At 35.9% G+C, this 21,503-nt stretch overlaps 1 protein-coding gene across 1 annotated transcript in view; it reads left to right on the forward strand.

Annotated features, from left to right (window-relative positions):
* The first annotated feature begins 715 nt into the window (after nt 1-715).
* LOC113508401 (teneurin-a) overlaps nt 716-21,503 on the forward strand; it is a 108,735-nt gene continuing 87,947 nt past the window's right edge. Inside the window, exon 1 of the mRNA XM_026891419.1 lies at nt 716-812. Coding sequence (XP_026747220.1) covers nt 721-812 — 92 coding nt within the window. The 5' untranslated portion in view covers nt 716-720. The remainder of the gene's footprint in view (nt 813-21,503) is intronic.

The raw sequence follows: 21,503 nt of genomic DNA on the forward strand, positions 1-21,503 counted from the left end.
GACTACCTAGCTATCACAATTCCTGAAATACAGCCTGATGACGACGGACGGACAGACAGCGGAACCTCAGTAATATGGCTTGATTTTTGGGTACGGAACCCCGAAAATGAATAGCAGTGTTGATATTGCATGATATTATGATTTCATAAATAAAACAACGATTTAAAATGTATGAAGGCTTATCTTTTGAAGGGAAAATATTACCATTGTATAAGAAACAAACTACACATAAAATAAAACATTTTTATGTTCGTGTTAAAAGTTTATCGAGTTTAACGTCCAGGGGGTCGGCTTCTACCTCTTGATGTAAAATTGTTGCATGTGTGTAAAAAAGACGCCACTACTGCTTCTACAACTGCCCACTGAACAAGCCGCTGGAGAGGATTTCTAAACGAATATTGTAAATGTGAAATTTAGGGAAATTATGTGTTAGCGTCTGTATTAAAGTTCTTATGGGGATAGATAGGAACAAAAACGACCTTCTACTGATATATTAATTATTTGTGTTTGATGTTGAAGTCTATTTGTTCGTAGTTCCACACTCATAAATCTTTATTTTTCTTTAGCTAAATTAGATGTAAATAATTCATCGATTGCAATTGTAACATTTGTAAATAATAATGACTCTACTATTTCTGACCTACGTGAAGATCTATTCAAATAAATTTATTTGTTTTTACGAATTTTATGAGTAAACTAACGTTTGTTCCAGAATTCGTGATGTCGGAGGGGGGTGCGAGCGGTGGCAACTACCCTGCCAGGTCCCCAATATCCAGCTCCACCACGGGACACTCGAGCTCCAGTCACCACAGGTATGTACCACAAAGGGCACAAGATAACCCGATAAAAGGACTCCACAAAAGGAGTTCAGACTAGTTATATTTAATTTGACCAACGTTGGGACAGGATGAGGAATAGTGGGATATATATCAGTACAAAACTGTTCATGGTGTGATATCCTATGCTATTTTCCAGACTAATTTAAATGCAAGTAAGCAGAATGTTGACTTAGTAAAGTTATTCACAAATTCTCCTACTACCGGTAAAAAAATGCATTTAAAAACAAAAGCTTTCTCTTGTGAGTATTAAACTCTACTCCAATCGTCTCTAATTGTATTCTGAGTGATCAAAAAGCAGACATCGCATCGCCCCCCACATACGGCAAACTGCGGTATCTGTCCGTTAATCCGATTCAATCCAAACGTTCTGCGGCAAGCATAATTTTATTAAATGTCTACCACATCTACTCTGAATAGTTAGGTACGTTCTAGACGCTGGTAAATTATGCATGCTAATTTTACGGACAATATTTCACGAAATTTGTGACTGATGATGTATGAAGACTCATAGACGTCTGTTTTGATAAGAAATTCATTGATGTGCTCAGACTAAATTAATGAAAATGAGCCATGAACAAAATTTGCTTTATATACACATATGAAAAGATGTTCTCCCCTCCACAGACAACGTTTCATAAATTGATTAATTTCAATTTGAATATAATCGGATCAGTTCGGAAAATGTTAAAAAGATACTATGTAAAAATGCTTTTACAAATAATCAACTTACTGTTTCAAGGCTAAAACAGTCTATAAAAAGCTCAATACTCCAACAAAAGCTTTTACGAGAGCCACCAAGTATGCATATAAAAGCCCTCAAATTTAATAAAAGCATATCATGGTATAGAGTGCCCTATCCTGAAAACCTTTTATTAATGCACTTATATTCTAAATTTTCCTTTGAACCGCCCTCCAAAATTAATCTTAGCTCTCATCAAAAGGATCGAAAATTCTCTGCATTCCTACCGCGTATTGAATCGAGCAGAGACAGAATACGCCACAGCAACGAGACCGAATTCGACGTGTCAAATTCAATAAAGAGCAGTAGTGTGGTCTCTAATTAAATATAATCGCTGTTGCCCTTAAATTCTTTGAAAGAGAATCTCGAAGCTAATAAAAAATTGATGGAACCTCCCGGTCGCCGTGCCGGTAAAAGTGCTTGTGACGGTCCACATTAATTTAAACTTATCCGCGAGAAAATACTTTAAACTTTAGAATCGAGAATGTACTCTAATTTACATTTTTAATCGTAGTTCTGTTTACTCCATTTTATTTAGCGCCGGAGCTAGGGAAATTAGTGGTTAACTTAATCGCAGTAGATATTTTTTAAGCTTCTTAGGATATTTAAATTGTGAAATTTGCTTAGATTAATTTGATTACATAGTTTATGTATGTGATCAAAATATAAAGAGCTTTGTAAAGACAGCTTACGTAGTTAGAACATCTAATTAACAAAATGTCATCAGTAAAAGGATGGGTGGACGTCGTAAATGCATTACGAGCGAGCGAAGAGAATGGAAAAGTGTTAGGTTAGTAAGGTCATCGCCCTCGTCACCGCGACTGACTTTGCTTTTTCCCTGACCTATAAGAACGCTAGTGTTCTGTCACTGGTATTCCCACTTTTTAAACTTGACTTAACTTTTTAGGTCGTTGAGTGATTTATATTGCTTTCTTTTAAACAATCGTTTGCTATACATATTTAAAAATAAGGCAAACTAAAGATTGATAAATAGGCAGTTTTTCGGCTCCTTTTATAATAATAAAATGTATTTGATGTACCTTGTAAATAAATTCATTTACTCATCTAAATTCGAGGTCAAATAAAAGCAAATGGAGTGGATATTTGCGTTGTGGATTGCAAGTGCAGGTGGATCCCTCGCGACGTTCCAATTTTATGTAATTAACGTCGCCACACCTATGAACGTGGCCGGACGTGGTGCACCACACTCGCTTCTGGCGTTATCCGAATACATTAGCCACGATATACGTGCTTTGACTCTCAGAATATTCCTTCGTTAAGTTACCTCCCTTGAGGTCCCCGATGTCATGGCCTGACCCGCTTACCTTCGCATAACTCGCGAATAAAATCGCCAATTCCCAGAAAACAAATGAATAACGTAAGTCGTATACACCGCAACGTAAGCTAGATAAAATACTAAGCAAATGTGTTTGTTCTTGTTTAATAATGTTACAACTGCCGCTAAGAAGATTATCATCTAATAACTTGACGTAGACTGGTGTGTTTACTATATACACGTCAAACTTCCACAAAACATAAAGTATTAAAATGTTTTAGAACTTCCACGATTATGTTAGCCAAATAAAATTTGCCTGTAAATATATTATGGAGTAAGTTGAAACGGTGAGGAGAGGCAGAATAATACTGGTTGCCAATAAAAAAGAAGCTAAGCACTTAGGTATGAACTGGCCACCTGGTAAGATTAATGAAAAAAGGTTGGCTAAAAGAAAAAAAACAACGAGGTTTTTCATGTTTTATTTCTATAGATAACGTGTAGTAAATCGATCTAGTTGTGGAATATATAAAGTTTGTCTTTCGTTCAACATGTCGCCAACGATTGGCTTCAGCACTATGTGATAAGATGAAAAAGTCTAGGCATAAGCCGGAAAGTTTGGATATTGAATTGAAATGAGTTTGGCGAAATAGCTTAGCGCTGAACCGACGGCCTGTTTACGATTGAGGTGAAATTGTTACGTCGCTTTTGGCCGTTTTATTTCAACCTGCTTTTTTACTGTTTTGTTCCTACATTAATAACGATTCTGCTTTGGGTATTTCGGAAAAATAAGTTACAAAACGTAAATAAGTAGCAGATTTATTTATTTATGTTTTCTTCCTGTAAATATAGGGTTGCTTAAAAATACCTTTGATGTCGCTTATAAAACATAACTGTGAAGTAGGTATTCCACGTCACGTCTACTCTTTACAAAAAATCTACTTCTTTTGAACCATTGCACGTAATAATTCGGAACCCTACTAACAAATACTTTTCTTTCACACTATTCCGAATTTCTGCGTAGTCTTACGGAGTTTAAGGTTATCTGGTCAACCGAAATGTAAGGAGAATGCAATGTAGGGGGAACACTGCCGCATCGTCCACCGAGACACGTAAAATGCTTTAGTGAATCTATTTACCGCCAAAACCACTCCACTTTTTTAAGCGAAATGCTGAAACGCAATTTAATCTTTTAAATTAGCATTTTTAGTGACGCCGGTATTTGTCCGTTATATTTCGCAACCGATTTTTAACACAATTTGGAATGTGTTATAAATTTTGACGTTTTCATTTTTAAAATACAAAATACAGCGTATGAAAAGTTCGATACCAGTATTTAATAAACTACCTGGTATGATTACATTTAGAAAAATCACATTTTTCTTTTTAAAATGACTTCCCTTAAAAAATTTAAAGCTTTTCCCAATCTTTCAAGTCACATGGATCCAGACTCAGGAAAAGCATTAGTGGATCACAAAAACGCTTGTCCTACGCGGGGTTGGAACCTGCGAAACGTCGCGCAGGGTTGGTGACCTCAACCATTCGTCTATCTATGCAGTCAAAAAATACGAGTTAAACAAATAAAAATAAACTTGTCGCAAATGGCTTCACATTGCCTTATTTTTCAAGTAATTTTTAATGAACTGGCGCTGTGAAAGTTGAGGTGATACTAAATTATAAATTAACCGGAACCCATAATTAAATATGGGCGGAACCGTTTCTCCTTTATACATTTTTGATTAACGCTCGATTTCAAAAATGGCGAAGTTTATAATAAATGAGGGAATTATTGATAGGTATCCCTATATCCCTTATAATTTCTGAATAACATGCAATGATCATTAATATGTTATAGGGTGCGATCCTGCCCAGGGTTTTGCTTATTCACGATACAAGCCAACGATTTCGAATCGGTTAGCTTTTAAATTGAACCTTAAATAATTAATAAAGTATCCTTAAACGCTAGACTTGTGTGGTCTTCTTATTTTGTAAACGTCACGAGACTGGAGAGTGGAGCGAAACCTTCAAATAATACCTGTTTTTTTTTTTAAATAACCTAATAAAGCAATTAATCATTAATTTACCTCGCATACCATGCAATATAGATTAAAATATATTATAGATTAAAGATTAACTAAATTAAAGTAAATTATATATTTTTAAACCCAAAATGTGGAAAGGTTGTTTGCCATACTGATCAACATAGTAATCAAAGATAAAATTATTATTATCGCTACATGCAATTAAACTTTTTGTTGCCTTCCCTTCTACGCTTAAAATTATATTTGCTTGAAATATCATAATGACTATGTAACTCTGGCGCTGTGAACTTTCTAATGCAATCTTACTCACGCCACAAACCTCCTTCAAAGGGTTGCGTTTGAACCCCTGTAATGAAGGAATGTGACGGGTTGCCATTAACTGCATAGAATACGTGTTTATAATATAAATTAGTTGTCAGATGTCGGGAAGTGGCCTGAGAGGGTAACCCCAGCTTTGTACTTTTGCCGTGGTAAGGAGTTTCAATTGTTTACATTTTTCTAACACCTTTTTATCTTTTGTTCGGCAAATTTATTGGTAAAGTGGATTTCCTTTTCCGATATCATACGATTTCTGGATCTTCGACACCATCGCAACTTCTAATATTTCTGACTGTAAAAATAACTTAATTCCTGCTTTTAAGATTACGTGTCTTTGCGGCCTTTAATATTGGCACTTCAATTTTATTTTAAAAATTATCGTCATTTATAAGCACTATCAATTTAGAATCGTTAAACTTTCCTGGCAAGTGCACATATCGTGTACTCGTACTTAACGTTAATACCCATACAGTAATCAAAATGAAATTGCTTTTTAAACAATAAACTCAAAAGCTTATCAATAATATGATCCTCATAAAACAACTAAATAAATAAATGCGGACAACATCACATACATTGTTCTGAACCCAAAGTAAGTTGCTAGAGCACTTGTGTTATGGAATTCAGATACAACGAAGGTACCACAACACCCAGACCCGAGACAATGCAGAAATGTGAATTTTTACATTGACCCGACCGGGGATCGAACCCGGGACCTCAGAGCTAGCGACACCTTGAAACCGGTGCGTACGCCACTCGACCACGGAGGTCGTCTAACTAGTTTAAAACTGCTGAGTCATCTCATTCATTAGTCACTGACCTCGCAGGACCAGGCGGCGGGGGCAATAAAATAACCCCTTTACAATGTGTTAAGTGGAAACGAATCATATCCTATCATCAATCATAATTCTTCCCTCTTCAAAGCAACCTCGATCAAACGGATTCCCACTGCTTGTTGTATTAATTTAATTTACTTATTAATTACGTTTTTATTGTTTATTAGAACGGACAAAAGAGTTGATGACAGCCCTGCATTAGGGCTGGCGTGGTGTTACCGGTGAATATTGGTCTCATCATAAAGTTGACTATCATCATTATCGCTAAAGTTTGGTAACATTACTGAACATCAAGGACATGGTGTTAGCCCAAAACATTGTAAAATCGGGTTTACGTATTTAACCCAAGATAGGTGATAACACGTCCAAATAAACCCTTTTAGGACTCTCTTATTACTAATGACATATTCTAAAAAAATAACGAATGTGACTTTACTCAAATTCTGAAGGTCTTCCCTCGAAACACGATGCGTGCCAAAATAGACCAACTTCAAATTGGTGATAGTTTCAGGCACCTGTTACTCGGGGCCTGTCATTATCGCAGCCCGAGTAGTCATTGTCATAAGGCCTGGCAGTTTACTGCAATTTCCTTCAAAAGGTAATGTGAGTAGTGTCTAGCAAGAAGAAGGAACATGTATGTCATATTTAAGAGGCGTAGTGAAGACATTATTTCAGAAAACCAGTACATTTCGAAATGTGGGGTAAAAATACACTTGAAGATGTAAAACATTACGCTTCAGACATCTTCGTAACAAGCTATTGTAGCTATATGTAGTAGTGAAGGCATTCAGTTTTCCTTGTGAGGGGAGAAAGTAAAGTATCTTTACAAGACACGTTGGAACTGTTCATCCGTTCCACATCAACCCGTCACTTACTAAAGGGAAGCAAAAAATAAGACAAGTTGGGCGCGCCTGGCGGCTGACCACATGCAGACGCCCCCCCCCCGCGCCTCCGAGCCCCCCTCTGCTTCACGTGTAGTGACTGACGTACTAGCTTCAAAGAGGCTCCATTAACCACTAACTTTAAGGGCTCAACGAAGATGCGAACGCGTTGTAATAAATAAAGCGGTTGAGACAGATAAATTATCTTTGACTCGCGCAAAGCTACCCTTGACAAATTATCTGTCATAAAAGCTAAAAACAAATTTGTTACGAAATGGAAAACTTTGTAAATAACAACTCGAATTGTTTTGCAAATCTTTATAAATATGAGTTTGTTGGATTTTTTACGCATCAAAGTTACTAAAACGTATTTATTACTTTTGCAACTCGTTTATCGATTCATTACTGCTCAGCTGTGAAGTGGACGGTAAAATGAAGTTCATATATTTACATGGCGAAATCGGAAAGAGCCCGGCAGTTGATGTTGTTAAAGTTTTAATTGCTTTTATCACGGGCCTGCGCTTTTAGAGGGTGAGTATGCGTGCGTACTGCATAGAGTTATCAAATTGAATCTTTTAGCGGACAATAAATTTATTACAGAGCGCCATTTAAAACTTAAATTCAGCCGAAGCAGTAACGGCCGCTCGGAATATGTATCCGGTGATGGTTAACATTTTCAGCGGTGGATTTTCAATATAATGTTATTAAGGTTGATTAAATTTATCGATATTACGCGGTGTGCGTCACTTAAAAATTTGATGGCACACCTAATTGTATTAAAGCACTTTATCCCGTACTGAACTATATAAAACGATATATATTTCAATTAGAGGTAGCACACAATGTTGCCATGTGAATGAATATGTAAAGCAGACAGGTAGGTACTAATACAGTCCAGTTAAAACGCTGAATGGTTGAAATCGGGAACAATATGTCATAATAATTGCACGACACCCCATCTCCAGTGTGCATCGGTAGTCGCGCTATTGTCCTTTGCTATCCAATTAACATGAAACATGTCAAGCGTTGATGCAGACTGATGTTCCGCTGTGTCACTAATTATCGACCTTTTGTATAAATAATACATGCGCCAGACAATATTGACAAAACATGACGTATAGCCCTATGTATATGAAAGTAATACCCAGTGGACGTCGGATTAAGTGATACTAATGAGAATTTCTGTTTCACAGTATAGATACTTTAGATACTTAGGTGTAAGAGTGTAACAATATTCTTTAACGACTAAAAAAACTGTTGAGTAAATCGATATTCTCTTTATAAAGTGTTTCTTTTTTCTTTTTTTTTAATATTTGATCGAAATACCAAATACTTGATACCCTCTCACCAAGCTCTATACAAGAGTTTAAAATTCAAAATATTATATTTGTCAAAAGGAGATCATTTTACGAAAGTAATAGGAAAAATCGCTCATTAAGGACGTACCTCCGGAACAAATCATGCGTCCTCATTCAATCCTCTTACGCTAATCCCCCTCCCTCGGAACACATAAGCCGAGCAATAGAGATATGATAGACGTTATTAATTAGATGTCGTTACGTCTTATGCCATTTCATTGTTGGAAAAACCCATAGCCCTAAGTGCGGTTGCCATGGTAACAGGCGGCCTTCGACGAGACACCGTCGCATCATGTTGCGAGCTCTTCTTTTATTGTATGACATAATGTTGATACCATGCTTTATAGGTAAATATATTTACAAATGCTTTTGTATGAGAGGTAAAATATGTTAAAAGTTGAACGAATAAAAATTAATGATTAAAACTTTGTAAGTCTTCCTTCTCCCTTTGGCTTTTTATATCTTGTATAGAAAAATCTCGTAAATATGATACCGTCAGCTAATGAAAATAAGGCAATAAAAATCGCCGTTATTGACATTCCCCTAGACAGAGTATGCTTCCCTAGCAACACCCCTTGACCACGTGGGCTTCAAAATGGCGTACACTTAGCGCACCATAAAATCTGTGGAGATACCGACCCCTCTGACAATATAGATGAAGTGTAATGGATTCACATCGCCTGTCAAATATTGCAGGCGTATCGTTATTACAGCAGGGATATCGAAAAATTATCTAACGAGTGTTTAACAATAATGACTCTCGTAGAACAGCTGTTTGAAAGACATTTTGCATCCAAATTATATTTTATACACTTAATTAAAAAGTACTTAAGTATTCTACGAAATTTGGAAAAGAATTCGACTCTTGAAAATACTGCTAATTAGGAATATTTAAAACATGAACGGTAAATAAATTCAACACACCCACGCACTTACCGAAATTAGGCACTTAACATTCTATACATAATTAGGGCTAAAATATTTGTCTGGCGACAGGAACAATGATAGCTAATAATAGGTAGCCCATTTTACCAACAGTTTTGTATTCAATTATACGATTCCACTAAATTTACTTGCCAATTAGTTGTCAGCGAACAGTGGCTGCAATTACCTGCGTTATTGCGACCAGACCGAATTAAATTTTATTTTAAAACCACGATATTCGAGCGGCAAGTCTACTGTTACGCGCCATTTCATGCGTAATTTGATATTCGGATGACAAATTAGTTGGCAAACGCCGGGTGCACACCGTTCGCTGAAATTACAGGGTACGGTGCGTCAATGAAGGGACGCTGAGTCCGCGCTACGGCGACCACGGCTTCGGGAAAACCGGACTGTATTGACCAAGTTCCATCAACTACGATAAGATGGTCAGGAAAAGCAATTTCTAAAATTTGTAGTTTTAATTTAACAAAACTATTAAAATGTTAATCATTAAAAATCTCTCTAATATATACTTACATCAACAATTCGCGCCGAAAGAAACGGAAAAACAAATAAGATACTAATTGAAAAAGACGCAGCGTTATAGTTTTAGATATATTTTTTATAAATTTGACTAGGGACATTTTTATACTCATTCTATGCTAAGTTTAATGATATAATTTCATAATTTAATCGTTATCTTCTTTAAAGCGCCAATTACAGATCTAGTACCAAGAAACCTTAGCAAATGATATAGGTAAATGTTTCCCAACCCAAGGTAAATGTTGTTGAAACCCAACTGTTAAGTATTAGTTAGTCTCAAGGAATCGCTAACAGATGGCGCCCCTGGTCCACGGCCGCGTCCGCTTCCGCCTGCACTCCAGCCGACACCGGCAACTTGTCGGCTCTAATTATAGTTTCCTTTTAACGCACTCCACTTTGATTTTAGAGCTCTAAAGATTAGAGAAACATTGCTAATTTCTCGCTGTGTCACCTCCTTTTAGATAATACGACAGACGTAAGTTGTGAATTTAATTTTAATTGTTCTGTAGTTTTCAACAATTTTCGTTTTTTTTTTCATGACTCAGATACTTTATTTTTTGTCGCTTTACTTTAGTGTGCCGACGTTTCTCAGCGCTTAGAATGTATGAGGGTTAAGATAGACACTTGAAAAGGCGCCATTCATCGCAGTGAAAGCTTGACTCATGCTCAACATGACAGGTGCAGTTTCCTTACACTTTTCACAACGCACTAACCCTGGTTATGTATCAGGTCACGGAGACTTTCTATGTATGTTTCAGTATACAATAAATATAGGCATACTACGACACTTACTTTAAATTTTACAAGGTTATACCTATTGGTAGTTAATAATCACACTTGCTTTCTTTGATAGAGTATTCAAATTAATTGGTTTTCTTAGAAGGCACTACCAGCTTATTCAATTTAAGACAACAAAGATATGACAAAAATATTAGTGCTAAAAACAAAAATTGTTGAACAATGAGCGGCATCCTCCCCCGGCACAGGCGTCGACGAGCGGTAATTGGACGGGCGTAATTACTGCTTGCTTGTAAAGCCATCATCTTATCATCTCCGAAAGGGTATTAGCGAAAAACACGACCTAGAGGAGGGGGGCGCGAGTCGACGCTACACGACCGAGATGCGGGATGAAAGACAGCCACGACTTAGATGGTTATTAATATCTTTAGAGGACTCGGGAAATAAGCGACGACCTCTCAAAGGGTAGACGTCAAAACAAGGCAATTATGAGATAGGGTAATTAGGTTTATATATAATCTTTATGTTTTCCGAATTACGTTCGCTGTGAATTTCTCGAAAGTGCCGCAAGGGTGACGCAGAATTTAGCACTAAAATGTTTGGTATACTCTTGAGTTGTACCGATCGTTTTGAAAATAAAACGTTTTTACGGCTGTAGCTTTAGATGTGTAATAAGGCCGTAGTTGAAATAACTAAATTTTACTTAACATGTATTTTTTTCCGGAAATAGAAGCTGCCACTATGATTTCAAATAAAAAGATCTATGAAACTCCAATATTAATGAAGTACAATTCAGTACTGAAAATATAGGCCAGAAAAACTCTTCTGAGTTAATCATTAGCTTCTCCAACGGTGACGAAAAAAGTTTTGACGCAACCCATGTACATAAAAAAGCGAGCGTGTTTTCCCGGAAAACGGCGTACCCTCGCGTCACTCCGAAAAACTACTGACAGCCAATGTTTCTGTACCCGATACATGTAGTAGGTAATTACGTGGTTTACACATTATGTGTATATAGAAAAATGACAATATTTAGTGGTTTCTTAGGTTTACGCGAATGTTAGACATTGAAATGAAACGACTTTTACGGATTTTATCGCGGTTTAATTTTTGGTTTTAGTTCCCGACGTTTCGACACCTTTGCAGGTATCATGGTCACGGGCAGACTGAGATGGTGTTCGTCTTGACAGAAGATGTTGCTCGTTCTACCTTCATATTTTTAATTAATTATTTATGGTCCGACCTACGCAGTATGACAACCAACTACATATTATTAACCAACTATATTTAACCAACTAACCAACTACATAATAGTCCTTATCAAAAAGAGAACGAATCAAAGTATCCATGCATTAATCAAACAAGCTTGAAGATAAAAGTGAATATAAATTAATTTTTTTGGCTCTTGTCATAATATTTTAATTGCTAAAGACCACAATGCAGCTTAAGTCTTATTTTAAATTTGCCTCAAGCAGGGCCACAGTCACTTTCATTACTCGCTTGTCTTGGTGACCGCTGCAGAGGGGTTCAACAAAGCTAAATGTTCGATGTACAAAGACTGTAACCGAAACAACAAAAAGACTGGCTCCCAAAATTGCCAGACCGTTTGCCACCCCTGCCTTCTCTGGCACCCTGGCTTTACCCTCTGTCGCCTATGGCTATAAGGGCCCCAGTAAACGACCCAGTGAAAGACCAGTCACAGCCTACCAAATGTTTTCAATTTCGTTTTAAAATGCCACCGCCGCTTGTACTCGGATTAAAAATCCATTCAAAATAAATTTAAGATTAGTTACTTGGCTACCATATTTTACGGAGTCTTACTGAGTTGTGGGTCGAGCCGTAACTATCTACATAGTGCAGACGTAGAAACTATTTCACTTGAGACTCGAATCCTTAAGTTACCGCCTGAGTAATAGATAATTTATAATTCTTGAATATTAGTTTTGTTGAGCATCAAGTTACTTATATGTATGTGTAATTGAAAGTTATAACTTTTATGGACAATTGTTGTGTATTAATTGTTATAGAAAAAAATAATCCTTAAAGTACTTCTTAAGTATAACAATCAAAAACAAATTTTGTAGCTAAGCGACAAAGCTCCATAAAATAAATTAAAAGCCACGAAAATTTGAAAACGTCTTAAACTAGAAATATTGCTTTTGAAACTTCTTTGCTTTAGAAAACAACAGCAATATTGAAAAGCTAAGTTTTTGCGTGTTAGACACAAAAACTTTAGTTCCAACAACAAGTAGGTACCTAATATCTAAACTACAAGGTATTGAACTCAACAGAACATTTCTTAAAGTTTCTTCTGATAAAACCTCAAGAACAACAATAATATTTCTTTTATGATTAAATAATTATTTGGAATTTAAATTTTCTATTCCAGTGGTCTTATGAAGTATCGTGAGTCAACAAACCCGTTATCAGAGTAAGGTGGTGCTCAAGGGGTGGATCCCTCACGACAGTTGCTTGATGACTTGTCGCCTTGACAGATTTCACTGTAATCAGTTTTTTGACAAATCGTCTTTACCCTTTTCCTGCTTCCTAAGCTCGAGAAATGTGAAACATAATTTGGTTTCGATATTTTAATTGGATGTCTTCGTCATCCATTTTGATAGCAAGGTCACCTTGTTTTGGGGATATCGATTTTTCTCATTGTGGAATGGAGGCAAACGAGCATTAGGCGCAATTAAATTTGATCTTAAAAAACTTGTGTACAATGATTTGTATCTACTATATATCACTAAGTTCTTGTTCACATTTTGCATGAGAATGAAATGCGACGACTGCTATTAAGGCGTTTAAAATTCTGGACATCTATATTACGCGTCGGGTCGTGTTGTTGAAACTCAGCTTGCAGTCTCTTTGTCACGCTTTGACTCACTTTCGCAGTACATAAAAAGCTCGGGTCGAAAGTGCGCGCACATTTATGAAGGCTAAAAGAACAATTTTGTTAGGTGCCCGTTGGAAATTCCCTGACTTCAAAGGGTGTTTTAACAACGCTCTCGCTTTTATTGCCTTTACAAAAAAGTGTATCAAAAATCTGACTGTTTTACATTAACATAAATATTTTAGAGAGCAAGGTTGACACTCTCAAAATACACGTTGAAGTTAATATTTTAGAAATAACTGTTTGTACCTTCTGGACAAGCTCATGGCTCAGCTAAAAATTGATCGATATCAGGTTAAGCTTCGCTTGGTACGGTTATCCGTGGATGGAAGGCCGATGTCATAAAGCGTCCATACGTTAAATTGTGGGCCCCGGCTGTTATATATAAATCTTCCCAAGACTTGACAGAAATCTTACTAAAGGTAATCGAGTTTCTCATTTAACTGGGCTGTAGAGGTCAGATAGGCAGTCGCTCGTTGTAAAACACTAGACAGACTAGTATCTGTCGAGCAATGTTAAAATGATCTGCGTTACAAATTGAAATCTAATCTGAATTTAAACTCCTAAAGACAAATCGATCAGCGAAATATGCATAAGAAAGATCAACTTTAGATAAACCGAGTTAACTGATCCAATTTATTTACTTCGAGTGCTACGCCGACGCTACGGCTTTATTTACTCACTACAGAATTATGTAATATTTAGATATGCCTCCCGCAACGGCAATATTCAATTTTAGGTCAGAACGAAGAGTTATGGTGTTTGATTAAGTTAATAAAAAGAGTTTTCCCTTTACTACACTTTGTTCATAACGAAAACAATATTTTTAGAGCAAGTTATATTGTAGGTACGTGATGTAAAATGTACGCCAGAAAAATACTATATTCTTATAAAAATATACTACTAGCTCGTTATTTTATACGATGTTAAATATATTATTTTCATATGAATGTTCATTTTTTCTTATAAAATAAAGTTTTATTTTAATTTAACTACATATTTCATTCGTTAATTTCAAATAATTTGACCAGATAGACAAAGAGCAATACAGTTGTGACGAATTTTATGTAACTGTCTGTCCCCTGGCCGTGCTTAATTTATTTGGGGCAGACATACAGGGTTTTATGGATCACGTATCATTCCCTAACACCTGAGAGTGTTTGACCAACTCACATAAGCAATCACGAAAGTCCGATTTCCAATTCGTGCAAGAAGTTCATGTCATAAAAGTGGGAAAAGCCGTCGCACGGCCCTCGCATGGACGATAAAAAGGATCGCGCAAACCAATTGCTCAGAACAACCAGTCCTGTTCTCTAGTTCTCCACATAATTAGGTAAACTTGTTCTCCTAGAATACACTACTTGACTTGAAGCCAACTTAATTAGGTTTATTGTTCATTCTTGAACTGTGCTCCTAATTTATATATCGTTCTAATAATTCCGCCCTAGTTTATTTCAATCGGGAACGTCTCGTAGACTTGTAAGCATGGGTGAATTTTTGACTCGGCGTATTTATTTGGTAAAAACTTTAAATTGCTTCCGACCCAGTTCGAGCGACTATTGAACCAATTCGCCAATTGCCTATGTCCGAAGCTAAACTCTCTCCTTGTTTATTTATTTGTGTCACAGGTACTTTATGATTGACCCAATTTGCACTTCAGTGTTGTGGTACATTATTGCGGTTTACATGTCCTGATGTTAACGCGTTGTTATTACGATGGGACATCACCGATGTGTATACATTAATAATTATAGTGACATGTTTGATACATTATTAAATAGTACCCTTCTTACATCACCTAATATCTTCAGAAGTGAGTTACACGGTAACATAAGAATAATATTTTTATAATCTGTGTTATTCTGATACAATAAAATAAGCTTCAGTTATGGTCGTTTAGATAATCATTACAAAAAAAAACACGCTCATTAAAGACTACTTAATATTACTTTGTAGAAATGGTTAATAATTGTTCAAAAATACTTATAGATGTTTGCTAAAACTTTATCAGTAGGTGCAGCGTTGAGCGCCTTCCGGAGTTTTACGAGCAATGTGTTTCTGTACGAGAGCACGGCTTAAGAGAAAGGATCCTTAAGTTTACAAAGTCACCACTAAACTGGTACAGTGTGCACAAGTCAAATAAAACAACAGCGGTGGTTGTAGTATACGACTGTTTTACTCGCACTGATACTTAGAAGCAAATATTTACTTAAAAATACGTAAATTTTCTATTCTTACTCTGACTATTTTAGGTTAACCTTTTGTATAAGTACTACGCTGTACTTGAATAGAAATCAAATAGACTTTAAGTCTAAACGAAGATATGGAATGTGTTTTTTTTTATTATGTTTTGAAAGTCTCCAACTTATAGGCATTTAGGCGCTTCTTTTGCTCATGACATATCTGCATAAAAATAAATTGAAAACATAAGTTTTAATCGGTTTATAGTATTGTATTCCTTAACTAATAATATTGTGCTTTAACGTACATTGTAGAGAATCAATGAAAAACAAGATTAATCATAAGTGAACGCCCGTTGCCGAAGACCGAGCGACTATTTTCGCTAATGTAACATGTATTTTTATTTGAGCCTTCATGCATAATAAATATCAATCTCAGCGCTTTCATATACCTTCATGTTTTAATAAGTAGCCATATTCGGAAAATATTGACGTCACCGGTCGCAAACATTTTACCTAAATCTGAATTAAGGCATTGGGTTATAAACAAAACATTTATAGATGATATACATCTTTTGGTTATATTATTTCCAACTATAAGTTTTTTTGTTTTTCCTATCATGGTTAATTACTAGTAACTTTAATAATAAAAGCAACAACCACTTTTTTATCCATAAATTTACTACTCATACTTTTACAGACAAGACCGTATATTGCATACAAGGCAATACAATAAAACATCAGGCTTGCAAAAACAAAAATTATAACATAAAAACGAGTATATTATTATTACGTTGGCAGCGAGCCGATACCGTAAATTGAAAAGTGAAACCTTGTCACCAAAAAGTCTGTAATTAATGTATGCATGTGTTATGTTTATAATATTCGTGATATTGACGGTGATCAATAGCTGGCTGTCGAGGGGTTGGTAATGAGATCGGGTGGGCGCGTTCGCGCGTGGCGCCAACCCAGCCGTGTGAATTTCGCATGCTTAAACGTGCGCACCGACACATATATTTTCCTAAATAGTGGATGCTGTGGATAGTACATGAATATAATGATATCCACGCCGGCGGCTCTCGTGTACAACAAGTCACGAATATTAAGAATGCAACTCTTATTTGATTTTATTTTTGGATGTCTAGTGGGGAGAGAATTTTAACTATTCGGCCTGTAATTGAGTGTCAATCATCGTCGGCATGCTTTTATTCTGAGGCATGCACGGCTTACGTCTTTATTAATTACTTGTAGATAATTATACATTAGTAAATCCTGAGAACATGGTTGACACTGTGATTTAGTTTTTTATTATTAAAAACGTAACGTACTTTAAATTATGTAGGATTTTTAGTAACTACTTAATCAAGAAAATAGCCCTAATATTTTAATCTATATAGATTTATACAAATATTCAGTTGCGATTAAAACACAAAACGATCATACTTAAGTCCGCTGACGTTTAGTTTAATCTAAATTGACGCGACTGCAGTGAATGTGAAAGAAAATTATGACGTCTGTCAGAACGAGGACTCTCGACGCTACGTCCCTTGTTCTTGAATAATGCTGGATTTAATTTAGTGAGGCGAGAGCTCGCGTGCATCCTACATCCACCTATTTAAATTTAGTTTAGGAGATTAATTAAATCGACACCGGGCGGATGGGCGTACGCGTTCTGTCACAACCGTCAATGGCACCCGTCGCACTGTTTTATTCTCTCACTAGCGCCATTAATGAGAGACGCAATCGAATTTGCCAAATGACGCTCACACTAAATTGGTGGAGAGTGATTGATTGAAAAGCTCCGCAGTTAAAGTATTTTACACGGGAAATAATTGAATCTGAATAATTTAGAGCGACATCCACGATGCAGGCAGATGAGTGGTGGGATTCCCGAGTTTAATATTTCCCCTAAGCCATAAACATCGATATTGATAAATATTTATAGGCTGTTTAGTAATTCATAGAGTTGCCATAATGACGGATCTATGGGATGACAAGATTATCTTTTAATGACTTACTTTTATTGTAACCGTTTAGTTTTAGACATACCGTTTTTTTAATATGTTCATTGACACGTTTTCTAAACATAAAATCTTTTATCTATGTATTTATTTATATTGGCAGAGGAGTTATTTTACCGCCGAGTTATGTTTTGTATATGAAATGGATTAACGATATGTCTAATTTTTTAAAATAAAATACTTCAGCATAAACCCCTCAACTTTCCGCATCCCATTCTTCATATGGTCATCTGCTGTAACTTTTAACAAAAACAAAATACTCAACTCATACTTTACTTTCCATTCAGTGCTACTGCAACCATAACTTACCTAAGAGATATACGGCAAACCTCCTTGAAAAGGCCCCTGCACTCTTTTTAATCCAATTAGCATCACCGCCGGCCCCTCACTGGTCAGTGGTGGAGACTGCCCCAGCTTGACACCCAATATTAGCCTGATTAACTATGAAACGGGCGCTCGCTCTGCAAAAAGCTTTAAAAACGTCGCCAGTAACTTAGTTACCATACCACTGGTATGGCGCCCAACTATGGTTGCTATTGTCACGACTCGAATACTAACTAGCTGGTTTTAGGTTCTCGATAGGAACAACTACTGTTTTTGTAGGTGATATACCGAAAACTTAACGATTTAAATTTAAAAAGTACGTTCAAAGGTTAAAACTGTCTTGAACAAAGTATGAGAGATGAGTAAAGTTTTTATCTATCAACTAACGACTGTAGATACTACAGTGGAAATACTCAACATAAACAAGTATAGGACTAAAGGCGGACGGATCCTGGCCAAACCGCCAGTATAAAATAAAGGCCATCCTTCACTTCCACGACCAGCCTCGTGGGTAATCCCTCGTTTATGCGTGGGTTAAAATATAATAATCTCATCCCATTTTCTCCTAATAAAGGTCGGGGTAATTAAAATCACCTTAAGGGTCCCCTTTTACAATGAAATGGAAAAAGATCCCTGTTTTCTATGCTACATGCATAAGCTAGTGGAATAAACTCAATAATATTTCACATCGATCATTTACCCGCAGATCTTTGAATCTTTCAAACGATAGATATTACAATAAAATGTAGAGAGACTTGTAAATAATATCGTGTTCTATGTTGTCAATTACATTTGAAAAGGGGTTTCTTTTTACTATCAATGTCAGACGTGTTAAGAATTTCTGTGTTCGGTTTCAGTTCTGCTTTAAATATTGCCCTTGTTAAAATAAATATGGAGCCAGGGTGAAAGTCCGCTGTAAATATTTTATTTTTAAACAAGAGGGTCCTGAGATAGGTATTTAATTTCAAAGGCATTAAGGTATACTTAGTGTTAATTTTTGTTAAAGCAAATTCATTTACTCGCTTTTTATAAAGTTTAAATCCAAAGGGTCATTTGCCGCACTTAGCAGAATAGGCGAAAATAAACTCGCTCTTAAATAAATATGAAAATGAATTTTATTTCAAAACCTAAATGTATTTAAGTAAAATTTTAAACATTTACATAGTATTTCCTTTATAGAAGGCTAATAAGAGGAATTTGTTTCTCGAGTGGAAATATTTGCAAACTCATGGTAGCTCCGCTGTAACCCGACGATAATTAGATATGGCGCGCTTTTACAGCGCCGCGATTCTGAATACCGACCAAATTGCGCCCTTCCAATCCTGTTTATGCTACGATGGAACTCCGACGGTTCATTTGGTCACCATTTTTCATTTTCATACTCTGTAAACTTTTTGTACAGATACGAAAGCTTCTAAAAATTCATGTTCATATTTTTGAACCGATGGACAGCCATACATACGTACTTGTATGTTTGTAAAATTTATACGAAAATTTGATGGAATCTCATTCTTTTGTCTTCAACATTTTATGTTATCGCCGCTATTCGTAGAAAGCTTTGAAAAGTGCTAACTTTACATTCCTTTTACAAACGAAACAAAGAGCTGAATTCGCAGAAAAAAAAGAAAAAAAAACGTTTCATAACGATAGTTAAATGAAATGTTTTATTCGCGTAATTCATTTAAAAATCCAGAGTACATTCACGCAAAAGTGAGGTTGTTTTTTTCTGTTCAAGTGTGCGATTGTGACGTGTTCGCAACAAGTTTAATACTTGGCTATTTAATGGGTGCATGGTATCTGCGCTGTGTAACCGACGAGGGCCCTCCACATTCCGGCTGGTTGATTAGCTGGCTAGTGGCGCCCACTGCGCTCTGCCCCCAGTAATGCGCACCTGCAATGTTTGGCACTGTATTTTGAAATGATGGAGCGGATATGAAAGGGTCTGTATGTAGCGAACGTGAACCGGCTGCATCGCATATTGCGCCTATCCTCGGGTGCCAAAAAACTTTAATTATGTTGTAACGTTCACTTCATCTGATAATACAAGTCAGTACACTTTAATGAAAGACTTATTTTCTAAAGAACTGTAAATAATTGTCAAGAGTGATATGATTTGCAGTCGGATTATTGGTTGGTTGGCATATGGCGATTCAGACGAAATTAAACTCCCACTCTAAGAGATACGTTTCCTTATATGATGATATCACTTATTTACCCTTAACCTTATATAGCCATTTAAATTGCGTAAGGTTAACAGACTTATAAAACGCCGATAATAATCTATATAGATTCAATAGTGGATGATATTATTAACGCAATAAATGGAGTCATAATAATAAAATTGTTTACCCAAGGGAACGAACTAGCGACAAGTAAGGAGTAAGTGTATTTTACTACTTTCTATAAATATTGAACGTTCTATTAAGAATTTTACGATTGCGTCATTAAGATAAAATCGGGTGTCAATTGTTATATTGTAGGTTTGTATCTAAGGAGGCGTTAATACACTTCGTAAAATTATCAGTATCAAAGATCGGCACCTACTAATGCCAACGGAAATATCGAGGTAAAAGTTAGTTTATGATATTCCGAATTAACGGCACGTGGACAATTTCGTTAGCCACTAACAGAAATAATAAAAAAGAGCCTTAATTTTTTTACGATTTGACTTTTTACTGTAGCTTGAATGAAAGCGTATGACCATTTTTATTGGAACAAAACATCCAACACGCAATAGGGTTTTTGGCTTAAGAATCGAATAAGTCAGTCCGATAGTTTTGAAAAAATGACTATGTATTTTCTAATCACTATAAAGTCACGAGGTTAAAATGCATCAAAGATGATGAAGCGTAGGGCTAGTAACGCCACTTGCCTTTAAGTGTTGGTACTGGTAAGTGACGTCACACGGTTTTTTTTACTAACTGCATTTGTTTGATTTTTTCTGTTCGCAAGAAAAAATACATGACCGATGTTTTGAAATAGCCCAATTCCCATTTTGTGAAATAATTCACATAACATTTTAATGTAATTATTTACGTTACATTTACAAGTACCTGTTTTTCGTAAAAAATACTTCCATACCTACATACTTGTAATTTAAGAGTAGCCCAAAAATATATGTGTAAGCCGAAACTTCAAAGGGATGACCTGACAAACATTGGCTCATTTCACTGTAAATTTTGTTTATACAGGTTTGGGTATAAAATATAGCGAAGAGGAATCAAAACTTCGTCACGTACTCATTTTCTAACGATACCTTTATCACGGGCGAACCCCATCAGTCACTTTTAATTTGTTCTGGATCAAATATTATGTTTCTGTATCTCCTCGCTTGACCACTGGCTTTTTATCATTTAGCTATGTAGGAAAGTATTTTTTGGTGTATTTCAAAATAAAATGAAAAATTGAGCGCGTTTGAGATGTTACATCAAAGTTTTCCCAGTGTATAGTTAGTGACGTATCATTTTGTAGTTGCATGAACATCACAACATACTGTTTTAATGCGATGAATGAACGAGTGGTATTTTAAGCTTCTTCTAGATAAACTACATATGTATGTGATGTTGTCCGTATTTATTTATTTAATGGGATGAA

Source organism: Trichoplusia ni, chromosome 2 (genome assembly GCF_003590095.1).
Source record: "Trichoplusia ni isolate ovarian cell line Hi5 chromosome 2, tn1, whole genome shotgun sequence".
Lineage (NCBI taxonomy): Eukaryota > Metazoa > Arthropoda > Insecta > Lepidoptera > Noctuidae > Trichoplusia > Trichoplusia ni.